Source organism: Gymnoscopelus braueri, assembly GCF_963280865.1.
Source record: "Gymnoscopelus braueri genome assembly, chromosome: 1".
NCBI lineage: Eukaryota > Metazoa > Chordata > Actinopteri > Myctophiformes > Myctophidae > Gymnoscopelus > Gymnoscopelus braueri.
The window spans coordinates 41,721,243-41,741,242 of NC_137603.1; the positions used below are offsets into that span (position 1 = coordinate 41,721,243).

Genomic DNA, 20,000 nt, shown 5'->3' on the forward strand with positions numbered 1-20,000 from the left:
GATGTGAAGGGTGGAGAATGAGTTGGAGAGAAACAAAGAGAGAAACAAACAGAAGTGTCAGAAAATAAGAGGACAATGAAAGAAAACATTTCACATCAGAGAGTGTGTCAGAGAGTGTGGAAGAGGGGCACTACAGAGAATTATGGCTTAGAGAGACGAGAGGAGGGTGAAGAAGGAGAGAATAAAGGGAGAGATGAGAAAGAGGGGAGGGGTCAGTGTTGGCCAAGGCTCACCCAGAGCTGTTCAGTGGCCCAAAGTAGAAGACTGTGGTCTTACTGGGAAGCTTAAGTGGCCTGTGTATGAGAAGTCAAGTGGCCATCCCTGTCATAAACTCACACAGTTCTCTTTGACTTCTGCCATTTTACTGTGTTAATCAGCAAAATAGGTACAGCTGGTCAGGCTTATATAACAACCCTGCCGTACTAGTCTACTGCAAGGGTGTACTCAATGAACACTAATTGCATTCATCACATTCCCCTTCACGCTGGTTGAAACCTTTTTTGGTTGCCAATGTGTTACCCCAACGGCACCCTCCCGCGACCCCACTTTGGGTCGCGACCGAGAACCGCTGGTATACAGTACAATATCGAAAAGGTGTTTGACACTCATTGCCACATGACTCACGAGATCCTGTGTACCTAATTTGTTTAAGATTGTTTAAAAAAGAGGAGACATTTGTCGCATTTGTGGCGCCCCCTATATATCTGAATGAAATTGCTTTTGCCTCTGTGTTTTGTAGAGTGTGATTCAAATCGGGAGATTTTTCTTTTTCTTTTTTTCTTATGGTAATCCTCTTCAAATATGGAGTTGATCGGACAATGCGTGGTCATGTACTTATAGTCAAATATGTGAGTGATACATGTTTATCCCATCACTCCAGAGATAATGTGTAGTGATTTATGTGAGTTTTGTACAAACTTTGTAGGAGTAGTAGTAGCAAAATGTGTGTTTTGTTAAATGGCAGAAATGGGCATAGCTGCATCGTGATGGAGTTGCATCGTGATCCAAGGAAACGGTTCAAGCGGACTGGTATAACGACACTGTGAGGCTGATTTGAAAGCTTTGGGGCAGGAGTGACTTCCTTGTGCTACTGGCTGTGTGCACGAAAGGTTTGACACTGATAGGTCCAGCGGTTTCCAAGATCAGCTGCAGACACACACACGCATGCACGCATGCACGCACGCACGCACGCACGCACACGCACGCACACACACACACACACACACACACACACACACACACACACACACACACACACACACACACACACACACACACACACACACACACACACACACACACACACACACACACACACACACACACACACATGTAAATGAACCTGTGGCCCTTCATGTACTGTACAGTAGAAATAGTAGTACTAGTACACACAATAGCATTAGTAGTACTAGAAACAAATGATATAATTACTTTATTACACAATAGTAGTCTTAGTAGTAACAACTTACATACTAGTAATAATAATAAACATAATAATAGTTCTAGTAACAAATTATGCACAATAGTAGTAGTAGTAGTAACATATTATACACAGTATTATTAGTAGCATTATAAACAAATTATACACATTAATAGAAGAACTAATAAGATACACTATAGTATTAGTAGTACTAGTAGCAGTAGATCACTGGTTGTACTGGACCATACTATGCCCAGTAGGCCTATGCCTGTGTGTGCATCTATGCATTCTTTGTGTTGCTTTTCGACAAAGGTCAACTCACCAAAAGCATGCACGCACGCACATGCACACACACACACACACACACGCACACATTCATTCACACCACCACAGCTATACTTATGCCTAGCACACTGTGCCACCCAGAGTGACAGAGATAGATTGTCAGGCTGAATGAAGGTGAACATATGCATGTGTGTGTGTGTGTGTGTGTGTGTGTGTGTGTGTGTGTGTGTGTGTGTGTGTGTGTGTGTGTGTGTGTGTGTGTGTGTGTGTGTGTGTGTGTGTGTGTGTGTGTGTGTGTGTGTGTCCATTCATTTTGTATGTGTGTGTATGATTTTATGCACGCATGTGTATGTGCATATGATTTTCTGTGTGTGTGATTTTATGCATGTGTGTGCATTCATATTGTGTGTGTGTGTGTGTGTGTGTGTGTGTGTGTGTGTGTGTGTGTGTGTGTGTGTGTGTGTGTGTGTGTGTGTGTGTGTGTGTGTGTGTGTGTGTGTGTGTGTGTGTGTGTGTGTGTGTGTGTGTGTGTGTGTGAAGGTGAAACAAGGTTGTTGCATGCGGGCACCTCTATGCTAGCCTCTGCCCGCTGGTATGGAGGGGAGAGGGCACCATCAATTAAGGAAGGGCGGTGGTGTGTGTGTGTGTGTGTGTGTGTGCATATGGGTGGGGGGGCAGGAGGTGTAAACTGCATAAATAAACTCTTATTTATTTCATTTTATTGGATGGACCTATTTAGGCTGCCCCCTTTTTTCCATGCTGCACTTTATGTAAATAAAATGTGTAATGAGATGATACAGTTAATGTTACTAGAGTCCTTTAAACAACAGATGCAACTTAAAGAAAAGAGAGTGGAAAGAGAAAGAAAGCGATGGCGAGCAGAAAACAGGAAAGAAGGAGAACAAAGGAGAAGAGATAATTTGTGTGTCTGCAATCAGGCCTTGTTACTGGAGATCATGATTTCTACACCCCCCCCTCTCTCTCTCTCTCTCTCTCACACACTCTCTGTATCTCTGTATCTGTACGTATCTCTCTCCTCTCTCTCTATATATATATATAAAATGAATGTATGCTTTCTGCTCCGGGAGACTTATGGTCTTTATTAAAGTGCAGGCGTTGTCACCTTATATCTGTCCCCCCTGCCTTTATCTCTCTCTCCTCGTTTCCCCAGAGACAATTTTCTCTCCTTCAATCTCTCTCTTTCTCTCTTCCCAATCCTCTTCCTCATCCACTCCATCTCTCTCTCTCTCTCTCTCTCTCTCTCACTCTCTCTCTCTCTCTCTCTCCCCCCACGTCTCCCCGGGGACAATTTTCTTTTCTTAAATAAACTGTCATAGCTAGTGTTAAAATATGGCCATACGTGTTTGGAGAATCCGCCTGGCTCCTATAAAACATGATAATATGACGACACGGATAATTGTGTCTCTTAGCACCAAAGATGAGTAGAACAAATCTCTCTTGCTCTCTACCCCCTTTCTTTCCCAGCTGTGGCCGTGCTAATATGATGGAGAGAATATTGACTGTTCATCAGAGGTGCTAACAGAGAGGGGGGGAGAGGGATAAAGGGCAGGGAGGCGTAGAGAGAAAAAGGAATGGAGAGCAAAGATGAGAACGTATGTAGTACGTTTACAGAGCGAAATGGAGAGAGAGGGGACGGAGAAACCCACTCAGGGACAGGATGAGGGGCTAAGAGGGGGAAGAATAAAAATGATATAAAGTGTGGAGGGGATAGAGAGAGAGGGAAGGTACAGCAGCTAAATGTGTTGAGATAAAGAGAAACACTATGAGGTAGGAGGGGTGGAGGGAGGGAGGGATGTAGTGGGTAGGCCCAGGTCCAATTTTACACTTTCAGAGTCAAATTAGCACTCCAGATTTAGCTGAGTATACAGTCATAAACACTGTTTGGACAGGATAGGCAATTTTGCGTATCTCAAATCATACTAGACATTAATCCCATGTGGATCGGCCATGTCTATTTTCCATGCAAAAGTACCTCTACTCTTCTCTGTCAAATTCAGAGGTACTGTGATAAATCTGCTGTGACTGACATTTTGATTTTAATGCATAATAATCTGCTCCTAACGGAGTGTAATTATAGTTAAATGCATTCATATATACTATGCTTTATAACCATAATGATAATGCATTGTAAAGCACTTTAGAATTACTTATAAGGTCAGGCATTATAATAGTTCATAATTACTGTGCACTCACTGACATTTTTTTCATAGTGTATTATAATTATTATAGTTGTAATATTTTTTATAATGATTTTATAATGTATTATAATCACTGTTATAATGCATTATAGTGTGATTAAATGTCAATGTAAGTGGTCGTTAGGTGCTTTAAGTTTTTACGCTTTGTTGGATACCATATAGGCCCTATTTTAAATTATCCTAATGTGCGTAACATATAATATATAACAAGCTCTTCTTTAGCCTTCTTTTTTGACAGGTCAATATTGGGGAGGGACCACTGCAATTCCAGTTCCATCCCAATGGGATGTTAGTATCCTATCTTAGTATTTACTATATCTCAGATGTTGTTGAGGAAACTAATCCTGTCCATATAGGGTTTTAGTGTCAGTACACCACCATATTCTGACTCCTCTCCTCTCCTCTCCTCTCCTCTCCTCTCCTCTCCTCTCCTCTCCTCTCCTCTCCTCTCCTCTTAACCCATTCAATCCGGGAACGCATCTGTGTCATTTTTTATGTCTTTGGCTATTCAAAAATAGCAGATATACAAGCTTGAAACATTGTGTAAATTTGTGCAAATATATATTTTTTAAAGCGAACATTTGTCAAATATTTTGTTCCAGGGACCAAATGTTGTTTCCAAAAATGTATGTATTCAAAGATTTGCACAAATGTTCAAGATTTAAAAAAAAATAGCAGATCTACAAGCTCGGTGCTGCGCTATGAGCTTGTAGATCTGCTATTTTTTAATAGCCAAAGTATAAAATAATGGTTATAGCCCAAATTTAAAATGACACAGATGCGTTCCGGGGATTCAATGGGTTAAACAGGATTCCTGCTTCATTTAAATGATAAGAGTCAGTCATACAGAGCCTGGACAGGGGCATAAATAATACTGCGAGTGTGTGTGTGTGCGTGCGTGTGCAAGTGCGTACGTTATGCAGTAAAAGGTAACAAGCAGGTCACATCATTCCAAAGGTTCATTCAGTTATCAGGATGTTCACACAGGGGGTCTCCCCTCTCCCGCTCCCTCTCCCTCTTTCTCTCTCTATCATTCTCTCTGACATCTGTGTAGTTTCTTCTTAACCGTTCTTCCCTCAACATCTCCAGTCTGTTTTACGATATCCTCATTCTTCCATCTTCACATCTCTCCTTCTTTGTATGATAACTCTATATATCATCCTCCATTCCTGTGTCCCATGGTTGTACACACATGCACGGATGCGCGTGCACACGAGAATGCGTTCCACTCAATTCGTACGCACCTGGCTACTTTGTATAACAATAGGTCAGGTGTGTTACATGATAACCTATACCGCTGTAGTAGTAGCGTATGTAGATTAGTTGTTAGTAGGCTACTTAGGAAAACAATAGCCAGCCGTTAAAGGTTCACTTCACATCCCATCAGATGCGCAATCCAACCCCCGTCTGGTCTCTCCATTCAAATGCGTTGTTCTAGCGAGGGCAGTGGAGTGAAAGATCAAACTCGTTTCACCAGCCATAGTCAGGATAGCCTAATCTCATCAGCGTCCATCTTCGTTTTAGTTTTTCCACCATCACAGGTTAATAGCCTATATGCATTCTATTATCCTACCTTTCTTAGGTTCTATAAATCAAGGCATTCCTTGGCAAACTTACATAGAACTAAAACGAAATAAAAACCAAACAAAAAATAGCACATTTATAACTAAAACTACTTATGTACACGCAAACCTAACTAAAATGATTTAAACATCAAACTAAAATGAATATTTCATATAGGCTAATACTGGTCAGAGCGTGTCTGTGCACATTTGTGCGAGTGTGAACGTGCGCGCACGTGACGTCATTAAAAATAGCGTCCCCCCAGTTAAAAAAACACCACTACATCACTGTTTGGGACACAGGTACAGACAGCAATGAGGTCGAGAGATGGTCGTTGTTGTTTTTTCTCAAAATCTTCTGGCCCGCGGGCAACCAATTTAACGCCCCTGCTGTATCCTATTGCGATTCTCTATCCTGCTCGCTCCCTGTCTGTCTGTCTGTCTGTCTGTCTCTCTGTCTGTCTCTCTGTCTGTCTGTCTGTCTGTCTGTCTGTCTGTCTGTCTGTCTGTCTGTCTGTCTGTCTGTCTGTCTGTCTGTCTGTATGTCTCTCTCTTTCTCTCTCCCTCTCCTGATAGGTCCAGGGGCTGTGGAATGATGTGTGTTATCAGTGAATAGAACATTATTCACCCATAGTGCAGTGGAGAGGAGAGGGGAGGTGGGAGGAGGTGAGGAGGTGAGACAAGATATGTGTTTGAATCAGAGTAGATTAGAAGGGGAGGTTTTATGAGAAAGAGAGTTAGGATGGAGGGATGAGGTTAATAATAATAATAGTGATACTCAAACACACTTGAGAAAGAGACAAACACATGCATGGAATAAAAACAATGCAAGACCGGGGGCACGGTGGCGCAGTCGGTAGCGCTGTCGCCTCACAGCTAGAAGGTCTTGGGTTCAATTCCCCCCGGGGACGCTGTGGGCGCTGGGGCCGTGTTCTCTCCTCCGCGTCATCAGTGCCCATACAGTGTGGCAGATAAGGGGAATAATCGTTCACTTCCGGATACAAGTGCCAAAACTGGTACACATACTCCTTGGGTAGTACTGTTTTGATAAAACCCATTAGCCACCTGAAAATTCAAGATGGCGGCCATTTTTCAAGATGGCCGCCATTGAATATACAGTAATATTACATTTCCCAACAAAATCACATAGATACAAGAGCCAAAATTGGCAAACATACTCCTTGGGTATTGCTCTTTTGACAAAAAACATGTTAGCCACCCAAAGATTTTAAGATGGTGGCCATTTTTCAAGATGGCCACCATTGAATATACAGTAATTTGCAGTAATTTCACAATAAAATCTCATAGATATGCACCAACATTGGCACACACACTCTTTGGGTATTGCTCTTTTGATGAAACCTGTGACCCATGTAAAAAATCCAAGATGGCGACTATTTTTTTCAAGATGGCCACCACCTTAACGGAGCAGATGGTGATATGATCTTTCAGGTTGTGATACAAGGATGATATTTGGCACAAATGCTCTTCAAGGTCCACTCTTGTGAAAAGGGGAGCAGGCCACCCAAACAATTCAAAATGGCTGCCATTTTCCAAGATGACTTCCAGGAGTTGTACCATTATGTCTTATATAGCTTATTATAATAGAGTGAATGTCATTGCACAACCAGGGCACAATGGTGGCATCACTGCTGTGTAACTCAGCATGGGGTTCAGTGTCAGCTGATCTAGTTTTTACTAATACCGTAGTAATAGTATATCTTATCAGTGTCCCAAATGCTGTCTAACAGCCCCGGTCAATTAGCTAGTAATAGTTAGTAGATGCAGTTAGATAGCCGTGCCTGAATTGACAGGGTGTGCCAGCGTGGGAGAGCCGAGCCAAGGGTAAGCGGGGCTATTCATGACTTGTGCATGTATACTTACCCGGAAGGTGTACAGATCACACAGGACTTAAATGGCACTGGATGAATGATCGGGCTAGGTGTAGGTCACCCGAACCTAGTTGTATCCCAAACTGATTGGAAGAAATGTTGTCTTTGTCAGATAGACAATACTAATGATGCCCTAGTGTCACCACCAACCCATCATGTTCCTCAACATGATGGCTACACCATGCTTGCCACCAATGTTCCACTCTTTCGTGAGACAATCAAATGCCAATGATCCTGAACCCAGCAAGGCTGGATGAAGGTGGTGGCATAGAAGCTACTTTGAGAAGAAACCAGGCCAAGTATCACACAAGTTGTCGACTAACGTTCAACAACACCAAATTAGATGGTGCGAGGAAGCGACAGTCCAGATGCTCAAAGTAGTGAAATAGATGAAGGCCACACAAACCGCCGTAGAACCAGTCATGATAGCCTGGCTTGCATATTTTGTGATAAAATATCCCCTGAATCTGACCTAAGACAGGTAATGACAATGAACCTGAACAACAGACTACATGAATGTGCCCAGACACTAAATGATGGCAAACTATTGACAAAACTGTCAGGCAGGCTGCATATGGGGTCAGTCCACCCAGCGTCAGCCAGAATCAGAAAGTCCAGCTGAATGGGGATGGAAGAAATTTGGTGAAGAATGGCAGGTCTTCTGGACAGCCAATTCACCACTTGCAGAGAGTTGTCAAGAACTCACCAAATGTGGCTGCCAAAAAGGGTGCAGTGGAAGGTGCAAATGCTTCAAATTGGGTTTTGTCTTCACAGCACTGTGCAGTTGCAAATGTGAGTAAAACTAATTGGGCAAAAACAACATCTTGGAAAATGGTCACCATCTTCACATTTCATGTGTTTGTGATTGTTTTATTGTCAAATGACTTTTGGAGTATGTTCCTCCCAATTTCCATGCTTGTATCACGACCTGAAAGATTATCACTATCTGCTCTGCTAAGGTGGCGGCCATCTTGAAACAAATGGTTGCCATCTTGGATTTTTGAGTGGCCAGTGCCTTTTTCCATAACAGTGGCCCTTAGAGTATGTGTGCCAAATTTCATCCTTGTATCACAACCTGAAAGATTAAATCACCAACTGCTCAGCCAAGGCGGCCATCTTGAAAAAAATGGTCGCCATCTTGAATTTTTGAGTGGCTAGCGCCCTTTTCTATAAGAGTGGCCCTTACAGACTATATGTGCCAAATTTCATCCTTGTATCACAACCTGAAAGATTATATCACTATCTGCTCCACTAAGGTGGTGGCCATTTAAAAAAAATGGCCGCCATCTTGAATTTTTAAGTGGCTAACAGGTTTTATCAAAAGAGCACTACCTAAGGAGTATGTGTGCCAATTTTGGTGCTTGTATCCAGAAGTGAACGATTCGCCTGTAATTCGCAGTTAATCTGCCCTACTACCTAGGTGGGGTTGGTGAAAGGGCCTTTCTGTGTGGAGTTTGCATGTTCTCCCCGTGTCTCCTAGGGTAGTTAATACCCTCACAAAAACATGCAGTAATCCTGGTCACTATACTGCCTCCCCCTGGTCAGCCAGGGAGCCTGATGGAGGGGAAAGGAACTGGTTGGAATAACGTGTTCCTTCCACGCGCTACGTCTAACCAGGGAACCTCCCCCCTGTCGGGTGATAAGAAGCGGCCTGCTTGCTCCTCATGCATTGAAGGAGGCATGAGCTTCAGCTTGGGCTCTCCCTAGGCTGGCAGAGGGAGAGTAGTGCCCAGGATTACATAGGCAATTGGCACTGGGTGAAAAAATATGGGTTAAATTTTTTTTTTTTTAAATGCAAGAGATTCAGGGCCTTATTTTGCGCGTCTTAATTACCAGGTCTGGTCTTATAACTTAAGACCTGGAGGTGTGGCCAATGCTGTTTTGCTCTTTTGAGTGGCCAAACAGCATTGGCCACGCCTCCAGGTCAAGTTAAGACATAAGACCTGGTAATTAAGTGTGAGTGAGTGACTGAGTGACTGAGATAAAGGAAGAGGAGTAGAGAGAGGAGCAGGGGTGATGGATGAGTGGAGAAAGGGATGGAGGGAAAGAGGTGAAAGGATGAGAGGAGAGTGGCAGGTGAATGAGTGAAGGAGGAGACAAGTGGATGAGGTGGAGTGATGTAAAATAGAGTAGGTGGATGAGTTTATAAGTGAGGGATAAAGGTAAAAGGATGCGTTGAAGGTCAAGGAGGGCAGCATAGGGGACGGCGTGCGTGCGCATGTGCGCGTGTATGGCAGGTGCGCGTGCACACACACACATACACAGACACGCACGCACACGCACACGCACACGCACACACACACACACACACACACACACACACACACACACACACACACACACACACACACACACACACACACGCACTGTATGTACTGCTTTACTTACATTAAAATATGTATCTACAGTATAACTGAACTGGCTTTCAAGTATTAGACTACACATATTTAAAGACGTCTCCATTTACATTGACACATCGGGTTGTCACTTCTGAGCTTCTTAAAGTGATCCGCCTTCTCCTCACGTCCTGACATTGAAACTGTTCTGAGGTCAGTTTACAGCCTCAGTGAGACATCAGATTATGTGGATGATGTTTGAGGTATAGAATAATCGGGGTCGCAGGTGAATTTCTGCATCTGCTGACTTGGGATCTGCTGCTCAGTCTCTATTTCTAGTGTGATGGTCCCCCGTTTCACCTCAGGTTGCACTTTGTTCATGAATGCTTTTGTCGGAACAAATACATTTTGTCACATATTCAGATGCAAGTGCGTGCGTGTGTGTGTGTGTGTGTGTGTGTGTGTGTGTGTGTGTGTGTGTGTGTGTGTGTATATATATATATATATATATATATATATATATAATATAATAATATTGTTTTGTTTTTGTTTGCTATGATATCTGAAGTCAAACTAAAATGTTTTTCCCCAGAAAAGATAGATGGCTTGAGTGTGGAGGTTTAGGTTTGATTGCAGTGGGACTGAAGGAAGTTTATGTTAAATAGTCCAAGTCATCATTTAAAGTGACCCTGTGGTTGATGGAACACACAGACGTCTGACCTGTCTGTCTCTCTGTCTGATCAGTGGTTATCAACCTGTGACCTGTCTCCCTTCATGTCACTGTGGTTAGCAACCTGTGACCTGTCTGCCGATCTCTTTCACTGTAGTTAGCAAATTGTGAGCCGTCTCTCTCAGACGGTTCTCTCCTACATAAAGTAACTAAAGTCATTGTCAGGAATAGTTCAGGAGTTGTATTTTAACCAATCTGTATGTTAGAGTATGATAATACAATACAACTAGCACAACTGCAGTGATTGGGCAATACTTAATACTTTCATATCATGATTTGCGGTTATTAAAAATCAATGATACACAATATGATCGTCGGGAGGAGTAGGAGAGGTGTCATATACAGTAAAGATTTAATATGTACAGGATTAGAGGAATTATGACAATCCGGAAGGCATCGCCTGTTGTTTTGGTTTTGAGACAGAGCTGGTACTGTTGCTTGCAGAGATGAAAAGATTGATTTGAGACTTGGAGTTAACTTGTTATTAAGAGAGTTTAAAAAAACATTGTTGGACCAAAAATGTTACAGAGAGAGAGAGTTATGTTACAGCACAGGGCTCTGTGAAATCCGTGCCTGCCCTGCATGGACTATCTTTATGTTTCAAAGAAAAACATGTATTATGGAATATGGGTTTCACCCAGACGTCAATGGTGAAACGTTAAAACGATCTATTTAATATCAATTTCTCTATTCAAACAACTACTCCCTTTTAAAAATCAGTGTCTCTGCTTGGTGTGACTTATCACAGCGTCATGTTCCATTTAACATTAATATCACAATCCAGATGATATCTACAACATTAACTATGGAGCACAGTCAGAGCAACGTTTTGGTGAGCAGGCATAGTATGGTGAATGGGGATGCAAAGGAGATGGCAAACTAATATCTCTGCCCTCGTTGTTTGTGCTGCAGGGTTCTGTGAGCAGACCTTATGGTGCACATTATAGAGCTTAATATATCATATTAATGTCCTTAATATTGCCGTACAAAACCACCAATTGGGGATTTTCCCTTCAATTGGTATATGCAATTAAATCACCAATCGGAACAAGCCTACACCCTGCTCTTCCATTGAGAAATCAATTCAACCCTGGTTTCAGGTACTGTAGAGTATAGGTTGACAGTAAACCTATTTGAAGCGGCATACCAGACTGAACACTATGCGCTGGCATCTTTATTGTAGTTCAGCCGCCATGGCAAACTTGCGATTGGCCCTTTCCTGAAGGTAGCATCTCCGGTTCAGGTTCCCATAGCTTCGCTTGATTGGTGAATTTGTTTGAAGAATCTTGAAAATGTGTGCAAATCTTTGAATATATATATTTTTTTTTAAGCGAACATTTTTAACTCCAATATTTGCTTCTGGGGGTCCCTGGAACAAAATATGAGATGGGGGTCCGAGGCCAAATCCATATAATTTGGGGTCCTTGACATGGAAAAGTTGGAGCACCACTGATATAGCAACATACTGTTTCTAACATTTTTAGATATGTATTTGTCTCAAAATATTTTGTTCCAGGGACCCCCACCCCAGAAGCAAAGATTTGAGTTAAAAATGTTTGCTTTAAAAATATGTATATATTCAAAGATTTTTCAAAAACAGCAGATCAAAAATAGCAGATCTATATTCAAAGATTTTTGAATAGCCAAATAAATCTTAAAACAAGTAAGACGCGCGAACGCTGGATTTACAGACTTGTAATCCGTGTTATTTCACCGCGATGGGGAGAGAACATTGACAGTGTGTGTGTGTGTGTGTGTGTGTGTGTGTGTGTGTGTGTGTGTGTGTGTGTGTGTGTGTGTGTGTGTGTGTGTGTGTGTGTGTGTGTGTGTGTGTGTGTGTGTGGTAATCAGAGAATTGTCTAAATTCCTGCACTCTGGCGCACTCGGTGGCTGCTTACAGGCAGTGCACGCATGTGAGTCACATGGGTGCGTGAGCCAATGAGAGCATGAACACAGACACACAGACAGACAGACACACAACCTGAGCAGGGTTACATAGGGTGCGTTCTAAAATACAGCACTGAGCGCACTGGCCAATACAAACTAATAGGCGAGTGTGCTCCGGTGCGTAATTTCCGAACGCGCCCAACGTAAGCTCCACTTGGTCGGAGGCGCGGCTTTGCCGCGCCTCCTTCCGCGTTCGCAATGACACAGATGCGTTCCCGGATTGAATGGGTTAAACAGGAAACACATATGACTGTTTCCGGTCCACAGGGAGAGAGGGACAAAGGACATAAAACTTGTGTATTGTGTTTTAAATTAGTTGACTCCTACTACTTAAATATCCGTATCAGTTAGATTGGGTTTGATTTAATGATTGATCATTGAGAAGAGCCCCTTCAATTTCAAAGTCGTCTGTCAATTGTGGGATCAGAGTCATTAATACTGTATATAGCCTGTTAGTACTACATACAGCCAAACATAATTAATTAAAGCTATCTACACATACAGTAAATCTAAACATCAGGCCTGTGTTACTGTGTGAGAGGTCCACATAGTGTCAAACAAAGGTGTTTTCTAGTTGTAGCTGCTCAACCCAGCCAGAGACCCTCCTCTCCTCGCTGCGCTTGGCAGCTCACTGAAAGAGGAGAGGAGCTTTAGTTACAGTATAAAATGCCACTCCGCAGATCACTAAAAGCTCTTCTCAGGGTTTCCCTTGGCTTTTAGAGAGGCTTAGGCAGTCACTTTGCCAGCATGGAGGTTTTAACTCAGGGAAAGGTTGGCTGGATCTCTGTATATGAGCACAGAACCTTTAGGAACAAACATGATGTTATGGTCACGTAAATCTATAAAATAAAAAATTCGACACATTCAATATTGTACTGTATGTATATATGTATCTTGAGAACCAGTCAACCGATCTACTCAGAGGACTCGCGGGAAGTGATATGCCCAGTGAGAAGTTGGCTTGATCGGCACGTCGACGTGTGACAATGTGAAGATCTCTTTACCTGCTTGTCTGTGTAATTTGTATGCCCATATGGAGATCTCTGATGTCATGAATATGACGTCATAGTGCTGACGTCATAGACTGGCCTCCAAGTACTATGATAATGGGTACTGCCCTAGGTACTCTGACGACGGGTACAGCGAGTACACTTAGAACGGGTACAAAGGGTGTTGCCTAACAGGAGGGGCATGCATTCCTAATGGGCATCGGCCTAGTTCTGTCAGATATCTCACGAATAGATTGAACCAATATTATAGACCGAATATATTTAAGCAATATAATAGAATGAGAATACAAGTGTGGATGTAATATTTTATCTTGGCGTTCAGGCTCTGCTATATTTTTTCTCCCTGCTCAGCACAATCATACAGCCATCATTAACCATTAAGAGCAGGGAGATAGATATACATAACAATGGGGAACAGACCAATAGCAGAGCCTACTGGTGGTGCTGGGGTGGTGGTGGGAGCAAACGCCGCATGACACCAAGCTAGAACACAAGCGGATGGAATGCCCGAGTCAAGAGAACTTAAATACCCGCCCAATTGGACAGCTGATTGCCACGTCAGTGTATGACGTATGGATCTTGCATGACGCTGTAAACAGCCACATAGAATGAGCAATGCAGGTAACCTCTCGAGTGTATGCTGCCAGAACTAACTCGCAGGCTACGTATATTTTTTTTAAATGCTTAATTAGTCCCAATTTTCAACACTGGCAATAATAAATGCGAACGTTAGAGCTTCACTCTCACTGTTTTAGAACAAGCAGAAATTCAGCTGTGTAAGTAATTGCAGACTTGACTTTAAGGAGTCAAATTGAGCACGCCATTTGTTCATAGTCGGCAAGATAACCACATTCACATTGAAACGTGATATTTGATTCATTTCCTGTCACCAGACCAGAACAGAGATTAAATCACAGATAAGGGGGAAGTCATAGGTTTCACTTGACATACATTCCTGGCTGACTGTTTCCATGGTCCAGCTGAACTAGGCCTGTCTAGTGTTCTTACACTCTCACAGTTAAATTAAAAATAAGGATGTTTCTTTGGTAAACTTACTTACTGTATTTAGTATGAGATAGTTGGATGCAATACTGGATATTGGCAAGATTATCCTCTGTTTAGATGTGGGTTGGAGGAAGTCATTGTGGATTAGAGCAATAAATAAGTCATGTTTCTAAAATTAGACTTGGACCTTTTATGTTGTGGACAGCAGGCCAGGTGCTAATGGAGGCAGGGCTTGGGTGGTGCAGAGTTTAAGTCACAAATCCAGCCTGGCAAGGCATTGCATCCTGCCGGAACCTTCTCCACTATCCTCTGTCCCTTATCCATTTCCATTGTAATCTATGAGAGAGAGAGAGCGTGCACAGTTTGTATGTGTAAATTGTTTCCATGACGTTAACCACTTAAGCCCTATTTTATAGCTATATTATACTACTGTATAAATAGCCAATGTACATGGTAACGATCTCACAATGTGTCACATTGTGATCTTGTAGATATGTTATTTTTCTACTGTGGTATTTACTAATCTACCACAGTATGTACTGTCTAAAGAGAGGAAGTGAGGAGGAGTAGTAGAGGAGAGGGGATGAGGAGAAAGGGGAATAGAGAAGAGGAGAGGAGAAGAGAATATGTGACGGTGGAGGAGAGGAGAAGTATGAATGTAAAGTATGTTAATCTCCTCTAAAGACACGCTCCAGATGAGACATCACTGCTAAAAAATCCGCTCACTCGTTTTCCTTTCCTCTTCTCTTCTCAAGAGGTTCAGAAGTTACGCTGGCTGGAAAAAGGACAAAGAGACGAGGGAGGGGATGGTGGGGGTAAAAAGACGTGTGGACGGGGGATGGAGGAGAGGGTAAGGGAAGCGTTTGTGAAAGCTAACAAAGGGGAGCTGGCCGCCTTTCAAAGGAGCACGTGGAGCGCACGTGGAGCGCACGGCCGATGAAGAGCTTCAGGATTCATTTACATCAGACCTGACAACTTCCTCACATCTCTACCAGAGACCACAGTTCCTCTAGCGCACTTTCTCTCTCTCTCTCTCTCTCTCTCTCTCTCTCTCTTTCTTTCTCACTCATTCTCCGACTTTTCACATTCTTTCTGTCTCTCTCTCTCTCTCCCTCCTTCTCCCTTGCCTTTGTTCAATCAGCCGTCATGAAAGCGCCTGTCTATCCGCCTCAACTGGTCTCAGAACGGCAGACTGTCTCGCTCAGCCTTCATCCCCTAAAGGAGTTTTTCTTCTTGACTGTGACTTTATTTCCCTCCTCGCACCTTTTCAACTCCTAAAGAGCAAGGGAACGAGGGACAACAACATAGAGGAGGAGAACGGAGGAGAAATGGGGGGAATGAAAAGGGGGGAAAAAATAAGGAAGGAAGAGAATTAAGAGAAAGAGGGAGTGAACGGAAAGGGGACATACACCCTGAGCAATAGAACACTACCGAGAGAGAGAGAGAGAGAGAGAGAGAGAGAGAGAGAGAGAGAGAGAGAGAGAGAGAGAGAGAGAGAGAGGGGGGTCTTTATCAGTGGTCCTTCAGTGCAATGCCAACCACATGTTTACGTGTGTGTGTGTGTGTGTGTGTGTGTGTGTGTGTGTGTGTGTGCGTGCGTGTGCGTGTGCTTGTGCGAGTGCGAGTGCGTGTGCGTGTGTGTGTGTGTGTGTGTGTGCATGTGCCTGTGCGTGCGCCATGTGCATGGAGGTCTAGACAGGATGGGACAGTGCACATAGAAGTTTTTTGGGTGGCATGGGGCCTGTCCTCTGAAACTTATCTTTCTCCCTGTTTGGGTTTGATGTGATGATGCTGCTTTGACTGTGTTGAACGCCATGCAGTGTTTTAATATTCATGCAGAGGATGAGGAGAGAGGAGAGGAAAGGAGAGAAGAGGAAAGGAGAAAGCAGAGGAGAGGAGGTTTTTTGGTCAAACAGAAAGCTAATTTGCAGCTAAGGCGGTTTAGCCTGAGGCTCTTTCTGCTGCTAGGAAATGAGCTGGAAGATTATACCTATGTATAATTCACACACACACACACACACACACACACACACACACACACACACACACACACACACACACACACACACACACACACACACACACACACACACAGACACACACACACACACACACACCCGTCCAGCCGTGTGTGTGTGTGTGTGTGTGTGTGTGTGTGTGTGTGTGTGTGTGTGTGTGTGTGTGTGTGTGTGTGTGTGTGTGTGTGTGTGTGTGTGTGTGTGTGAGATCAGTAGCATGCTGCCATGTGTTTGTTGCTACATCTACCCTTAGGCCTCTTGTCTTCTGGATGTATTGATCATGGTATTTGGATGTGTAGATTATGATATTTGGATGTATTGATCATGGTATTTGGATGTGTAGATTATGATATTTGGATGTATTGATTATGATATTTGGATGTATTGATTATGATATTTGGATGTATTGGTTATCATATTTGGATGTACTAATAATGATATTTGGATGTATTGATTATGGTATTAGGGATTTAAATGGTTAGCTGGTTAACTGTTTATCAAATCACCACCAAATATGCTTATCATTAGTTAATTCACAAAATAAATGCATGTTCTGCATAATGGGCAGATAGGGGTGTTGCAAGAAAGGATTGTGCAAGAAATATAATATCCCTTAAAATCATTTGTTTAAGTACTTGCAGATAAGAAGTTTTATTTTAAGACTCAACCCAACTGCCATCTCTGTTGTCAGTTTTTGGAAAAGATGACAGTATATTATTCTAATGGTCGTGGTCAAGTATCTTTGATCTATGATGCATTTGTTAGGATGTCTGGGGAATCCTCTGAGTGAAGATTGGCCTGGTGTAATGATCCATGTTGAAATAAGTGTTGAAGATTGGTAGAGGGTTTGTTATAAAGCTCAAATGCAGACGATGAATACCAGATACAAGTTACTAATATACAGATGGCTAATGCGAACATACATTTTATTACTCCTTCTCTACTCCTTCATCCAGTGTTATCCTTTTAGCTCAAATGTCTGACTGTACCTCGTGCCGTTTACATTTCTGTCTAATAAAATATTCAGATCCTAATATACCATACCAATGTGTAAAGTGCAATGTGGAGAAATGTACATTATTTCACTGTTTATGGCAATGCCTAGAGATCATGAAGTTTTGGAAAGAGGTACTTGGTATATTATCACGGATAATCTCAGAAGATATTCCTATCTGCCCACAGCTGTGCATTCTGGGCATATTTCCTGAGAATCTCAAAGTTAACAGTAATAAAAAGAGTATGATTATATACTCTCTTCTCCAGGGTAAACATGCAATTGCACTCTTTTGGAAAACCCCAAATAAACCAGACATCAGGCAATGGTACAGAGAATTGTCAAATTGTCTTGCACTAGAGAAATTGACTTAAAGGGAAATCTTTCAAGAAATATGGGGACAATTTATTCTGTACATTTTATGGAAGACAATCTTTTAGGAGCTGTATTAATAGATAGCCCTGTTATTTTGTAATGTGGGAAGAAAAAATATGATTGTCTGATTTTGTTTTTCTGATTTAGTTTCATATTGATTTATTGATTTATTTTCTTTATTGTTTATTGTGTGTGATACAGGTGTCATGTTCAGTCTGTCATTATCTCTGCTCACAAATAAGCAGATCAATAACATCAGCAATAACATCTGATTACTGTCATGCAATAACTGTCATGAACAACTCAACCTGGAGTCCATATTTTTGCCATTATGTCATTATAGGCAAAAACATTCACAATTGTTAAAATCTTAAGAATAAAATGGAGACAATTGCAGATCTACATGTAGATGAGAGAGAGAGAGGGAGAGGGAGAGAGTGAGGGAGAATGAAAATGAAACTCAAATGGCATATAGCTCGTTTGGGACCATTTTACAAAGTAACAAAGAACGTTGGTCAACACAGTCTCGTTCTGATTGTTCCCAGGTCCATGACAAACAGGCCAGCCTTTTCCTGGATGGATTGGAGGAAGATGGAACGCCCTTTGAAACCCGACCTCTGACCTCCAGGCTGAATGACATCACCGAGGACAGTACCATGCTGGTGGGACAGGGCACCAACGGTAATAATGAGTTCAATGATGATTTCTGTTCATTATGACAGGAAATGTCATTCTGGGAGGTTGGTAACACTTTACTTAAAGGTCGGGTCTATAATGTATTATAATCACATTCGTAATGCATTATATTACACTTATAAAGCTTCATAACACTAAATGTTATAATTATGCATAACAACTTATAACAAGGTTTATGAAGTATTATAAGTGCTGGTCATAATGCCTTGTACGCTTAGCAGAACAACACAGTACACCATACATACAGTACATAGTCAGTTAAAGTGTCTTTATACATAAAGTCAAGATGTCTGCCAGTCACTGTCGATTTAGTCCATTTTTTGATATTTCTTTTAACTAGTAGAACTAGAACTTAGTTTAGAAAATAAGGATAAGGATAATTCCTTTTAACAGGTCGTTCATGAAAGTCCTTGCGGTCTTGTTTCCAATGAGAACCTGTGAGCAATTGGGGTTAAGAGTCTTGCTCAGGGACAAATTTCATATCATCGGCACATATGCTGGGATAGCCTGGAATCGAACCTGGGGCAACCAGGGCCAGCTGGTTCCCTAGGCGGGCTCACTAACCACTCAGCTATGGCCGCCCCTGCCAGAAGTTTAATTCTGCGTTGGAGATCTACTGTAGTGCATGCCAGTGATTGTCATTATAGACGTTTCAGGTTTTTTAAGGGACAAATGGAGCCACAGCAATAATTCTATCCCCCCTTGTAAGACCTCCATCCACTCAGGCCCCTTCCCTGCGTTCCTGCTAACAACCACAAGTGCTTCAGGTCTAAAGCAATACATTCTTGGATAAGTGTCTAGCCAGAGATCAACAAGAACCTATTGTCACATTTTGAAAAAATATCAATTAATTTAATTCTGGATTTCAGCTGGGAGATAATACTTTCATCATCCCTGCCGGCTTCTGCCAATTCTGGAATTGTGTCCCAGTCTGTAAGTGGCAGTGCACCGATTCTTATGATCTGCAGTCTTCCATTTTTTCAAAAGGATAACATAAGTAGTGCAGGGTGAATATGCAGTGCCCCCATATGATGTGTCATGATGCATTTGTCCAGGTTAGAGTCCATTTCTATCGACTTAAACCCTATGCACTTTATTGACCAGGGTCCCCCAGGGTTCTATCCTTGGCCTGCTCATTGTTTCCCTCTATACCAAATCTCTTAGCTGAAAATAACTGATCTCCAAGCTCACAACCCGTTGCGAGGTTGTAGATCTCCTGAATGAATGTGTTCCCCAGAATAGGAAGGGAGGGTTCACGTGGTTCATGTGGTTAAATTGTGACTCTCTCTCTCTCTCTCATACACACACACACACACACACACACACACACACACACACACACACACACACACACACACACACACACACACACACACACACACAGACACACACACACACACACACACACACACACACACACACACACACACACACACACACACACACCTCAGTGACACATTGTATTGTAAATAGATGAACGTGTGTGTTGTGTACTTATCACACTGTTGTAT

At 42.4% G+C, this 20,000-nt stretch overlaps 1 protein-coding gene across 1 annotated transcript in view; it reads left to right on the forward strand.

The window, feature by feature from the left end:
• Positions 1 to 20,000, forward strand: part of ush2a (Usher syndrome 2A (autosomal recessive, mild)) — a gene marked incomplete at both ends in the record, with an annotated part of 324,178 nt that overhangs the window by 14,810 nt on the left and 289,368 nt on the right. Inside the window, one exon of the mRNA XM_080433174.1 lies at positions 18,339 to 18,474. Coding sequence (XP_080289300.1) covers positions 18,339 to 18,474 — 136 coding nt within the window. The remainder of the gene's footprint in view (positions 1 to 18,338; positions 18,475 to 20,000) is intronic.